General features: G+C 42.6%; 1 protein-coding gene across 3 annotated transcripts in view; it reads left to right on the top strand.

Moving 5' to 3' along the window:
* The first annotated feature begins 6,610 nt into the window (after nucleotides 1-6,610).
* Nucleotides 6,611-13,576, top strand: part of tubgcp5 (tubulin gamma complex component 5) — an 81,351-nt gene continuing 74,385 nt past the window's right edge. For all 3 annotated transcript variants that reach the window (XR_010018763.1, XR_010018764.1, XM_063054536.1), the window contains exons 1-4: nucleotides 6,611-6,785; nucleotides 9,779-9,832; nucleotides 9,920-10,028; nucleotides 11,757-11,853. Coding sequence is in view for 1 of the 3 variants with exons in the window: in XM_063054536.1 (XP_062910606.1) it covers nucleotides 6,667-6,785; nucleotides 9,779-9,832; nucleotides 9,920-10,028; nucleotides 11,757-11,853 (379 nt within the window). In the remaining 2 variants the exon portion in view is untranslated. The remainder of the gene's footprint in view (nucleotides 6,786-9,778; nucleotides 9,833-9,919; nucleotides 10,029-11,756; nucleotides 11,854-13,576) is intronic.

Below are 13,576 nucleotides of genomic sequence, written 5' to 3'. Positions count from 1 at the left end.
GTGAGGGGAACAGAGCGGGGAGGGGTGGAGAGGAGAGGAGGGGGTGGAGGGAGCCGAGGGGAGGGGGGAGAAAGAGGAACGATACGGAGGGAGAGTAATAAGGGAGGGAGAAGAAACTGACGTATAATTGGAAGGGAGGGGAGCTTCGAGGGCGGGAGGATGTGAGGGGGGAGAGGAGGGGTAGGATCAAAGAGAGGGGTAGAGCAGCGGAATGAAAAAGGACGATGTGTGAGTGTGTACAGTATGACAGGTGAGCGAATGTGTGTTTAAGGGAGAATCTTGCGCCAATTCCGAGCAGGGCCGAAGTTCCAGACGCGGTCGCCAGGGGAATTGCGATGAAGCAAGTGGGTGTAGTGTAATCAACATTTGTGTTAATGAAAATATTGATCAGATAAATAAACGTATGTCACACGTTTTTAATAATAGTTTAATTTGCAACTTTTGGAAAATGGGTTAAGTTTAATTAGCTCAAACTGCTAAAGCGCGCCTAGCAATGATGTAACCTGTAGCGGCGTTTTGCTCTGTTAGTATTTCCTGCGGATTAGAGAAAAGCTGTTTGCGTCATAAGGATCTGTGAATTCATATCGGCTTGCATGTATTATCCTGCTTCCAATGGCTCTGGTGATAGGAGGTAATCATTAGAGCAATTAGGAGTAGGGTAATTAATACTGTACAAGCTGATATAAAGTGACTCCTTGTCATTGAAAAATGTCGGAAGAGAAAATTAGAAATGACAATAGCTCGTTTTACATTTGGCTTTTAAATAACTAGAGAAGCCTGGACATTCAGGATAATGGCGAAATGAAAACAATTGCTACCCGAGGCAGTAACTATGAAACCATTGGATTTTTTTGGTGAAAAGTTAATTCACTTATGTAGAGAAGAACAGTAGAACCAATTGTTGGAACCTATGTGCCTTTGATGCTGCTGTAAACAGATTTTCATTATACCTGTACCACACCATAATTGTGCACATGGCAATAAACTTGACGTGGAATCTGCCATCCTCACCCAATCCAGTTTCTGGATGACTCCAGACATATTAATGTGGTCTGAATGGTTTGCTTGTTCACATTGAAGGCAATAGTACAAAATGATGGTCAAGCTGCTTCTGCAGTGGCAAATGTTAAAAACATTTGAGTCGAGAATCTGCATCAGGACAAAGAGGGGAGAAGTAAGAGAAAAGATAGGGGCAGACAATATGTGCTGATCTTGATGTTCATTCCCCAAAGTTTACTAAAGCAAATTTATTATCAAATTATGTATGTTATCAAATACTGCCTTGAAATTCATTTTCTTACAGGCATTTACAGGAAAATAAATAAAATAGAATTTATGAAAAACTATACATTACCAAAAGGCTGACAAAGAAACAATATACAAAAGAAAGCAAAATGTGTAAATAAAAAATACCAAGAACATTGGTTGTAAAGAGTCCTTGAAAGTGAGTCTGTAGGTCGTGAAACCAGTTTAGAGTTGGGGTGAGTGAAGCTATCCACACTGGTTCAGGAGCCTGACGGCTGTAGAATAATAACTGTTCCTGAACCTGGTGATGTGGAACCTAAGGCCTCCTGCCCAATGGTTGTAGCAGGAAGAGCTCAGCCTGGATGCTGGGGGTCTTTGATGATGGATGATACTCTCTTGTAGCAACATTCCATGCAAATGTGCTCATTTAGGGAGGGTTTTGCCTGTGGTGGACTGGGCCATATCTGCCCCTTTCTGTAGTCTTTAACATTGCTGGGTGTTATGAACTGTAACGTTTTTAGAAGCAAATCAGCAGCAAGATATTTCACACTGAGTCAGGTTTTAATGTTGAAACCATTATCTTTTTAGTATCTACTTACAGTATAATATAGTAACTTAACCAAGATAAGCAAAAGTTAACAGTGTTATGTGTATCTGTATATGTGTAAATATAACTTCCAAACTATTGAGCTTTGGGGAACAAGGCTTAGAGTCTTGAGATGGAAAGGTAGGAAAGTTTGGTAACCCACGAAATAAATGATAGGAGAGAGATATTTGTAATCCAGGGTGAAACATAGAGAAAAGGTATGTACGAAGTATTCCACAGGTTCTACGCTGGTAAAACAAGATAACAGTTGCCACAGATCTTGTCTGTCCTGTTGTTCCAAATCCACATATGAATTATCACCGAGAGTGACCTGTCACAGGAATATCACCTTCCAGTGGCTACCACACAACATACCCAGGCAAGGGCTACACAAGTGGTCCCACAAGATATCCCCAAAATCCACTCTTATGGATTTTACGAAGTGACGGTCACACGTTCGTTATACACTGCGTGCCGATGATCAACCCACCCTTGTGGGCATTGGAGAGTTCCAAGCCTCAGCTGCGACAAGCTGAAGCTACCGGCTTCCCCAGTCTCAGTCTGTGTCTCTCTCTCTCTCTCTCTCTCTCCTCTCTCTCTCTCTCTCTCCTCTCCTCTCTCTCTCCCTCCCTCCCTCCCCAGCAAACTCCTTCAGCCTGTGACTGACGTCATAGTCCCACCTCACTAGGAAAGCGACAGTCCACAGTACATTAAACAAAACCTGTGGGTTTGTAACACTGGGCATTGGTGTTTCTATAACTGATTGTGATGCACCCAGTTAGAATAATTAAAATTTTTGATAACGTCAAATTTACGCAAACTTCAAAGAAAGTAGAGGTGCTGTTGTGTGCTGATTCCTGGACAAATCCTCTGTATTTAAAGCTACTAACCTTCTGTAGATGATAATCATCTCTTTGGTTTTGTTGATGCTGAATGAGAGATTGTTGTAGCAACAAATAAGAGGTTACAGAAGTGTGCTTTTAAATATGCATGGGCTGGATATTAGGATTCTGTTGTTAAATACTCGCACTTCACCTGAACATAGCAGCCTTTCAAGTTTCAAGATTGTTTAATGTCATTTCCAGTACACAAATGCAACGGAGAACAAAATAATTGTTACTCTGGATCTGTTAACAGCACCAAAAAAACATAATAAGATAAAAATTCACAGTTCAAAATAAATTTATTATCAAAGTACATATATGTCACCAACTACAACGCTGAGATTCATTTTCTTCAGGGCATACTCGATAAATCTATAGAATAATAACCAAAACAGAATCAATGAAAGACCGCCCAAGTAGGGTGTTCAACTAGAGTGCAGAAGACAACAAACTGTGTAAAGGCAAAAGAAGAAATAATAATAAAAAGCACAGTAACAGAATAATGAAAAACAGAAATACTTAAGTCATTATATACATAGCTGATGGTACATAAAGGGACACTAGGTACAGGAGTGTCCCTACATAAGCCAGCTCTGACGGGAAATGGTAAAGAGGTGATGGTCAAGTGGGATAATGGGGGGAGGAGTTGATCAGTCTTACTGCTTAGGGAAAGTAACTTTTTGAGTCTGGTGGTCCTGATGCTGATGCTATATAGCCTCCTCCCTGATGAGAATGGGACAAACAGACCATGAGAAGCCACATAAACAAAATGCTGGAGGGACTCAGCAGGCCAGACAGCACTATGGAAAAGAGTAAACAGTCGATGTCCTGGGGAGAGACCCTTCACTGGCCTGAAACGTTGACTGTTTACTCTTTCCCATTGATGCTGCCTGGCCTGCAGAGTTCCTCCAGTATTTTGTATGTGTTGCTTTTGATTTCCAGCATCCGCAGATTTTCTCATGTTTGTGAGACCACAAGCAGGGTGGGTGGCATCCTTCATGATATTGCTGTCCTTTTCCCAGCACCTTTTTGTATATTCGTCCCCGATGGAGGCTGGTGCTGGTCATGTGTTGGGCAGTTTTGACTACCTGTTGTGGAACCTTCCTGTCCGCCACAGTGCAGTTTCCATAACATGAAGAGATGCAGCATGTTAGCTTTAATCCAAAGCAACAAAATAAAACTGTTGGATGACCTCAAAATCTGAAGGAACATCTTGACTCTAAACATTGACTATTCCTTTGCCTCCACAGGTGCTGCTTGACTCATTTAGTTCCTTCAGGCCATCTGCTTCTCTATATTTCCACTATCTGCAGTCTCCAGCCTTAATCCAAAATCAGTACCTCTTAGAGATTTGGCAGATTCTGTGGGGTGAGATTTTCAGCTGTTGTGGTGGATCTTCCTGTTTTAGAAACTCATCCAATTTTCACATCCTTTTAGAGCAGGGGTTCCCAACCTGGGATCCACAGACCTCTTGCTTAATGGTATAAAAAATGGTATCCATGGGATAAAAAAGTCTGGGAACCCCTGTTTTAGAGCATGAGAACATTAGGAAGAGGAGTGCATACCAACTGTGAAGGGACACACTTAGGAAATCAAACTTGAAGGTGGAGTACACAGTTAAATGGCAGGATTCTTGGAAGTGTGGTGGAACAGAGGGACCCTGGTGTCCACTTCCATAGTTCCCATACAGTTGCCATGCAAGTTGAAACTGTGGTTAAAACGGCATATAATGTGTTGGCCTACATTAGTCAAAGGATTGAGTTCAAGAGTCGTGAGGTAATGTTGCAGCTCTACAAAACTCTGGTTAGACCATACTTGGAATATTGTATTCAGTTCTGGTTGCTTCATTATAGGAAAGACTTGGAAGCTTTAGAGAAAGTGCAGAGTAGATTTGCCAGGATGCTGCCATTTGTTATGAGGAAAAGTTGAGTGAGCTAGGGCTTTTCTCTTTGGAGTGAAGGAGGATGAGAGGTGTATGATAAGAGGCATTGATAGAGTAGAGAGCCAGTGCCTTATTCACAGGGATAATAGCTAATACTTGAGGGCATAATTTAAAGATGATTGGAGGAAAGTCTAGGGGGTATGTCAGAGGTAGGCTTTTTATACAGCGTGGTGGGTGCATGGAACACACTGTCAGGGGTGGCGATAGAGGCAGACGTATTAGTGCCATTTAAGTGACTCTTAGATAGGCTCATGAATGAAAGAAAAAGTAGGGCTTTGTGGGAGAGAAGTGTTAGATTAATCTTAGAGTGCGTTAAAGGGTCAGCACAACATTGTGGGCTGTACTGTGCTGCACTATTTTAGGTTCCATGTAACACAGTACCCTTCAGTTACCTAGAGGAATATAGCCACTGCAACACCCAGCAAGGTTGGCACCATCCAAAACAATGCAGCCGCTTGATTGGTATCTTACTGCCCAACCATGCATTCATAGTTGAGAGCACTCTTCATCACCTGCAGAATGCAATACAGGAATTTGCTGCATCTATTGCAATAGCACCCACATCTCTGCAATCTCAGTATCCAAGAAGGGCAAAAATACAGCTGGGCACCACCACCTGCGGTGTTTCCACTGAGTCACATACCATACTTAAAAACCCTGGAAATATATTAGTCCCGGAATAATGCCATCCACAAACCCATAAGGAAGCTCAAATCACAGCTTATGCAGGTCAAAGATGACCTGGTACTCAGGTTGGCTGGTGTTTACAGGATTCCCTGTGAATGCGGAGCAGCATGTATCAGCCAGAAAGGATGCACAGTGGAAACCTGCATCAAGGAGCACAGGAGGTGCTTCCGTTTGGGTTACCCGGAGAAATCAGCAGTAGCAGAATACTGCATTCGCAATGGCCATAGGATTGACTTAAACAGCACAATGGCTCTTGGAATTGCCTGGTAAAGGAAGCCATTAAAATAAAACTAGAGGAAAAGAATTTTAATGAAGGCTAAGGTCTTTCTCTAAGTAAGAAATGGAATTCGATTGTAATCAAGGTGGGAGAGTGGAAACCTGATTGAATGAGGTCTAACCAGTCAGAAGGGACAGACTACAGGGGTATAAATACCACTGTACCAGACATGCACGGGCATCATCCCTGATAAAGATAGCAGTTTGTCATCGAAACGTTGGCTATAATTGATATCTGCACCCAGCTGGAAGCCAGAGAAGAATTTCTTCATCATATATGCCAGGAAAGCACTAGATCCTTTTTCATATTAGACCCTTATTCGTTGCCGAGTCTACATCCTGGATCAGTATTGTAGTCATAAGGATGGCTAGGCAAAGCTTAAACACCATCTATAAATTCACCAATGACACAACTTTCATCGACAGAATCTTAAATGGTGACAAGGAGGCATACATGAGTTAGACAGGCTGATTGATTAGTGTTGCAACAACAACCTTGCACTCAGTGTCAGCAAGACCAAGGAATAAAAATGTGGACCCAGTAAGGAAAAATTGGGAGAACACATACCAGTCCTCGTCCAGGAGTCAGCAGTGAAAGGGGTGAGAAGCTTCAAGTTTCTGGGTGCCTAGATTTTGATGCAATTACGAAGAAGGCACGCTATTGGTTATATTTCATAATGTGTTTGAGGAGATTTGACTCTTTTTACCAGGGACTCTGACAAATTTCTACAGACACTATTTTCACTGGCTGCATCACAATCTGGTATGGAGGCGCGTCGGAAAAGACTGCAAGGGTTGTAAACCCAGCCAGATCCATCATGGGCATTAGTCTCCCTAGCACCAAAGACATCTTCAAATGGCGATGCTTCAAGAAAGTGGCATCCATCATGAAGATGGTTTCCTTGACGACGACTCCAGCCTCGGCGCGGACCCGTGGGTAGTACTTCCGGCTGCATATGGTAGTGCTTCCGCTTGCTCGGGACGCGCGCCTCTGGGAGAGTTTTTGATAATCGCGGTCTTAGAGCCGGTTGGTTCTGTTTGCAAACATGGCGCATTGGAATAAATTCGAAAAGGATTTGAAGAGTTTGATCCGGCAGGTTACTGGACTCGCAGAAGAGAATCCCGAGTTCCAAATTGCATTGCAGTACACCTGGTCTAATGTCAGGTAACTGAGGGGAAGGGGAGGTAGGGTGAAGGGGTAATAGTGTGGGCGAGGAGGGGCAGATGATAGATGAAGAAGGGCAGAGGGGCGAGAGTGCTGAAGAGGAGTGAGGAAGAGGAGGAAGGGTGAGCAGGAGCAACACATTTCGCATTATATAGATAGTGATAATAAACCTAATTCTGATGAGGGTGGTGCAGGATTGCTGATTTATCAATTTTAAATGAACTCTGATTAATGTGCAGTCTCTGCTTAATGTATGTGCTTTTCAGTTGAAATGAAACAGTGGGTAGACAACCAGAATTAGTGATACTTCATCCAGCATCAATATACTATAGATTCAAAGTTCAAAGTAAATTTATTATCAAAGTGTATATATGTCACCATGGACATTTTCTTGAGGGCATACTCAATAAATCAAATGTCAATAATTTTCATTTCTTGAGGGCATACTCAATAAATCAAATGTCAATAATAGAATCAATGAAAGACTGCACCAACCTGGCGTACAATCAGTGTACAAAAGACAACAAATGTGCAAATACAAGAAGAAGAAACAATAATAAATAAGTAAGCTATAAATATCAAGAACAATAGATGAAGAGGCCTTGAAAATGAATCTAAAGGTTGTGGGAACATTTCAATGATGGGGCAAATGAAGTTGAGGGAAGTTATTCACTTTGGTTCAAGAGTCTGATGGTTGTGGGGTAATAACTGTTTCTGAACTTGGTGGTGTAAGTCCTGAGGCTCCTGTACTACCTGCCTGACAGTAGCAGTGAGAAGAGATCATTACCTGTGTGGTTGGAGTCCTGATGATGGATAATGCTCCATGCGACGATGCTCTGTGAAGATGTGCTCAGTGATGTGGAGGGCTTAACCCATGATGTACTGGGCTGTATCCACTACTTTTTGCAGGATTTTCTGTTCAAGGGCATTTGTGTTTTCTTTCCAGGCTGTGATGTAACCAGTCAGTATTCTCTCCACCACTCATCTGTCGAAGTTTGTCAAAGTTTTAGATGTCATGCCAAATCTTCACAAGCTCCTAAGGAAGTAGAGGTGCTGTTGTGCTGTCTTGTAATTGCACTTGCATGCCTGGCCCAGGACAGGTCCTCTGAAATGATAACACCAAGGAAGCTAAAGTTGCTGACCCTCTCCACCTCTGAACCCCCGATGAGTACTGGCTCATGGACCTCTGGTTTCCTCCTCCTGAAGTCAAAAATCAGCTCCTTGGTCTGGCTGACATTGAGTAAGAGATTGTTATTGTGACACCACTCAGACAAATTTTCAATCTCCTTCCTATACATGATTCGTTACCACATTTGATTTAGCCTACGACAGTGGTGTCATCAGCAAACTTGAATATGGCATTGGAGCTGTATTTAGCCACACGGTCATATGTGTAAAGTGAGTAGAGCAGGGGCTAAGTGCATAGCCTTGTGGTGCACCTGTTCCAAATGGAGATTGTGGTGGAGATGCTGTTGCCAGTCTGAACTGATTGGGGTTTGCAAGTGAGGAAATTGTGGATCCAATTGCACAAGGGGGTATTGAGGCTAATGTCTTGATGTTTAATAATTAGTTTTGAGTGGATGATGGTATTGAATGGCAAGCTGTAGTTGATGAAAGGGCATCCTGATTTATGCATCTTTGCTGTTCCAGGGCAGAGTGAAGGGCCAATGAGATGGTATCTGTCTGTCAAAACCCTTCATCACTGTGGATGTAAGTGCTGCTGGACGATAGTCATTGAGGCAGGACTACATTCTTAGGCACCGGTATAATTGAAGCCTGCTTGAAGACATGGGTATCTCAGACTGCTGAAGTGAGGGGTTAGAGATCTCAGTGAACACTCCAGCTAGTTGATCAGCACAGGTGTTTAGTACTTGGCCAGGTACCACATCTGAGCCTAACAGTTTCCGTGTGTTCACCCTCCTGAAAGATGCTCACATGTCGGCCTCAGAGACTGAAATCACAGGATCATCAGGGGCTGTGGGGGTTTGTGATAGTTCCTCCGTGTTTTGACGGTCAGTGCGAGTGGAGACGGCATTGAGCTCAACTGGAAGCGAAGCTCTATTGTCAGTTAATTTTACTTTATAAGAGATGATAGCATTCAAGCCCTGCCACAACTATCGAGCATCCTTCGTTGATTAAAGTTTAGTTTGGAATTGCCACTTCGCCCATGAAGTGGCTTTCCGGAAATCGTACCTGGACCTCTTATAACTTTCTTTATCACTAGACCTGAATGCCTTTTATCTCGCCCTCAGCAGATTGCAGATCTAATGGTTCATCCAGGATTTCTGGTTGGGGAAGACTGAATGATTTTACAGTGACACTCATCCACAACTGCTTTTATAAACTCTGTGACAACTGCGGTGTATTCATTCAGATCCACTGATGAATCCTTGAACATAGCTCAGTCCACCGACTCGAAGCAACCCTGTAGCTGCTCCTCTGCCTACCATGACCACCTCTTTGTTATCCCATTAGCCTCTGCCTGTGCGCTGGTAGGAAAAGGACAGTGAAGTGATCAGATTTCCTGAAACGTGGTCTGGGCATGGAATGGTGGGCATTCCTTATCTTAGTATAACTAGATGCTGAAAATGTGAAAGAAGCAAGAAGATAATAAACAAACAAGTAAAAGCTGGAAATACTCAGGTGATCAATTAACACCTGTGAGGGAAGAAACCAAGTTAGGGTTGGTTTAGGACTCTCAAAAGAGAAGCTTATTATTGATTTATGCTTATCTGCTCTTTTCACATAATTTTGAATGAGTTTCAGAGCAGTCTACGTTGCCTACTTGGATACAAAACAACAGTTATCACATTTATGTAAATGGAATAAAAGTTCTTTTATTAATAATAATATTGCTTATAGAAAAGTAGCTTGGTGACCTCTGGTAATAATTTATAAGAAGCAGTTTTTGATCTGTAGAGTAAATCTGTTGTTATTCTGGTATTTTTCACTGTTGTGCAAGTTTAGATTTGACTCTTAATTTATATTTTCAGATTCCATCAGTTTCTTGATGTTGACAGCAACAAAATAACGCGTGTGATTGATGGGTAAGCCTCTTCACTCACGAACATGTGGCCTTATTTTACAAAATTTGTGAAATGTGTTTATTGTTGCTTATTGTCTTTGCTTTTTAGTATTCATGAAAAGCTGACAATTCATTCAGAGCTCCCTAAAGCTGAAAGCTGGCGGAGGTTAACAGAGGAACTTCTAGAGTTGCCTCTGGAGACCATTGAAGGAACAAAGGTAATCTGATGTCTTTTGACCTGGTTTGGATTGGTGGGACTAGATACCAATCATGAGTCACTTTCTTTGGTAGCAAAATTTCACCTTCACTGACAACCTGTTATCCTGTCTCCCACATTTTCCTTCCACTTGGATTCTCCCTTATGGCCCTTCCTTTTACCCTCTCTTGATCTATTCATTCCTAATTGCTGATGTGACATTGACCACCATCACCGCCACTTCCCTCGCCCATTCCGATCTTGCCCCATCTGAATAAGCAGCACTCCACTCTCTTCAGACCACTTCCAACCTTGTCATTAAGCTCCCTGACAAAGGGGGTGCTACTGACGTTCAATGCACAGCACGGACACTGTGCCATCTTGCAGACATGCCCTCACACCCCTCTCTGGCCACCAGTTCTTAGAGTGTTAGAGATCTTATTATATCAGAAGATCTTACCTGCACAGTCTCTAATCTCAGAGTGCCCCAACCCTGCACTGCTCACTTCTATCTCTTAGTTCAGATCCATAAATAAGATTGACTTGGTAAAATAATAATTTTTGCCTGTTCTTGTCTCACAGAAGTTAGTTCTTCTTATCTGGATTTAAGCTTGTCTCTCCTTGTCCAGTCCCTTCTGTTGACATCCTGGATACCTCTCATGATCCACCATTTTGATAACTTCCAATTCTCTGAACCCAGCCAGTTTATCCTTATCATGGATAAACAGTCTCTGTACACTTCCATTCCCCATCAGGAACATCTTAGCACCCTCAGTTTGTTTCTTGAACAAGGATCTGGTTAATTCCCACTACTCTTTCATTTGTTTCGCAGAAGTTTTCTTACCTTTGATGGCTTATCTTTAGATTCCTCTCACTTTCTACAGATGAACGGGTAACCACGAGTACTTGCATGGGCCCTAGCCATGCCTCCTTTTTCCTTAGCTACACAGAATGGTCCTTGTCCCAAGCCTATTCTGAAACTCTACACCCAAGTCATTCTCTCCTGCATTGTCCAGTGCATTTGGAAAGATGGGTAGATTTAGAGTAGTCAACATGGTTTTGTGCATGTGATATCATTTCCCTCTCAGATGGAAGGTTGCCCTCTGTGAGTAAAGGATCTTTGATTTCAAAAGTTATTTGTTTCTCTTTGCTCTGATACCTGATCCATCTGAGTGTTTCCACCATTGCCTGTTTTTATTTCCAGGCTTTCTACATGTTTTTTTAATTTTCCAGATTGGGTTTTGTTTGTATTGTCAATTAGGTTAGCAATTAGTCAGAACTGAAGTCATGACCTTGGAAGAGATAATGTGTAATACTTTCTTATAATATATTGAACTCTTGTGGATGTGAAGGTTTCAAAGCTGAATGAGGACACACTTTCAATTTTGAGACTCACAGCTGTGCAATTACAACTGAGTGAACTAACTATATCCAATGACATGTCAGTATCTTTAAGGAAAAGGACTTTGGAAAGGCAAGATCATGTAGGACTGGATAATTCCTTGTCTTATGTTCTTATTGCAAATCCTATATTATCATCAACCTTCCACAAATTGTATAAAGAAGTGGGTATGTTTTTTGGAAAGCAAAGCAAGTTCTGTAAAATATTTTGTTAATATTTTTACTAGTTGGTTGACTTGAAAGTAACTTAACACTGGAATTTTTGAGTCTTCGCCTCAAGTAGTTCCTTCGTGATGAATTTTTGTAACTGCTATTTGTAACAGCTTTATTTTACCAATGTTATTTGCAGACCAGGGAACACTATGCAATATTGTCCCTCTTGCTTGCCCTTTCTGATTCACCTTCCAATTCTCAATATACTGAGAAACCAAGAAAGAAGGAAGAGGGTGAGTCATTTTATTTGTCCTATCAACAGTGAAACTCTGCTAATCCACTGACCCTGGGGGTTTTGGTGATATCAGATTATTATATTTTCCAGACTATTGCATATTCTTTTTAATAATACCTCTAAAGTCTTAAGTTACTTTCTTTTAAAATGTTTCACGGAACAATAAATTGTCCAGTGAACCAGTTAATTTGGAAGGACTTCTGGGAACTGATGACCCGGTGAGTGGTAACGGAGCATGAAAACTGTGATCTCTGAATGGAAAGATAAAAGGGTAAAGGTCCACCTGCTGAGGCAGATGCTGAATCATCAGGATTTCTGAATAGTTGGATAGTGGATCATCATGAGTTTTAACTGTATTTGTTCCACACTCTGCTACATGAGCCCTTGGCTATCTCTGAAGGAATTGCAGTCCTTTTGCTCTTAATTAGTGTGCTAGAATTCAGATGTTTAGTTTACGTGCGACTTGTCAGTCAGATAATATTTTAACTAAAAAATCATCATTTCATCATTCTCGTTTCAGAAATGAGTTAGATCTGAAGCATTCCATCATTCCTCCATGGCTGCTTGTCGGCCTGCATTTGTTTTAGAATGTTCTGATGTTAGTTTCAGTAGTATTTTGCTGCCTTTTATATCTGGAGGTAAAAACTCTTGCATTTTCCTTTTGAATTCTCAGAGAGTAAGCCATCTTTTCCATTTTAAATATTTCCAAAATAATTTCATGCTAATCTTCTAATGTAGGTGATGTTGGATTTAGCCACGTTCTGGTGATTGATTTCTTACTTGCCACTAGAAGGGTCTGCAGCAGCTTTATATCTTTCTTCTGCTCCAAAAAAAATACATGCCCCGAGTAACGGGGGAGGCTCCGCTGCCACTTACAGCTGCTGGGGGCCCGGGCTGTCGATTGGGTCCGGCCCTGAAGCCGACACTTAATCCCTGATGGCCGGGCTCCTTGCTGAAACAAGTCCTTAAGCTGAGTCACGGCTGCGGAGGCCTCCGCTCCAGTCGAGCCTTGGGCTTGATTTCCGAGGTCGGTGGAGGCCTCACTTCCGGCAACTTTGGATGGCCATCAACGGGGCTTTATGGTAGTTGCTCCGGGGAAGCGTCTGGGGCACCTTGAGGTCTCCGCCGTCATGTCTGTGTGGTCGTCTGCTCCAGAGAGTTGCTGGTCGGAATGGGCTGTGTCTCCAAGCGCTCTGGCAGGGTAGAAGACCGCGGGTCTCCGGGAATGTGGTGGGCCTCGCTGGTTGGGTCCAGGTGCGGTCCAGAGTTTAAGAAGCAGTTCTGGCGCAGTGGTCTCCAGCTGAGTCAGTAGCTTCGCCAGGGTATTGTTGATCTTTATCTTGCTAAATTGGAGGTTTAGAAGGGTTTCTTGGGTATAGGATAGTGGAGAGGGCAGTTTGCTCGGGAGAGTACATGCAAAGTCGCCAGTTACCGGTGCCATCTTTAACGAGATTCATTGTCACCGAGGAGGACTTTAGAAGGGTCTTCCTGAAGATAAATCCAAGGAAGGCGACGGCCCAGATGGCGTCCCAGGACGGGTTCGCTGGGCCTGTGCAAGCGAGCTAGCTGGAGTGTTTGCTAACATCTTCAATTGCTCCTTGCTTCAGTCTAAGATCCCCTCATGTTTTAAGAAGGCAATGATAATCCCAGTGCTGAAGAAGAGCAAGGTGGCATGCCTGAATGACTATCGACCTGTGGCTCTGACATCAATTGCTATGAAG

This window comes from Mobula hypostoma, chromosome 7, assembly GCF_963921235.1.
Source record: "Mobula hypostoma chromosome 7, sMobHyp1.1, whole genome shotgun sequence".
Taxonomy (NCBI): Eukaryota; Metazoa; Chordata; class Chondrichthyes; order Myliobatiformes; family Myliobatidae; genus Mobula; species Mobula hypostoma.
The sequence above is the reverse complement of the archived record's forward strand: the minus strand, read 5'-3'. Positions and strand labels throughout refer to the sequence as shown.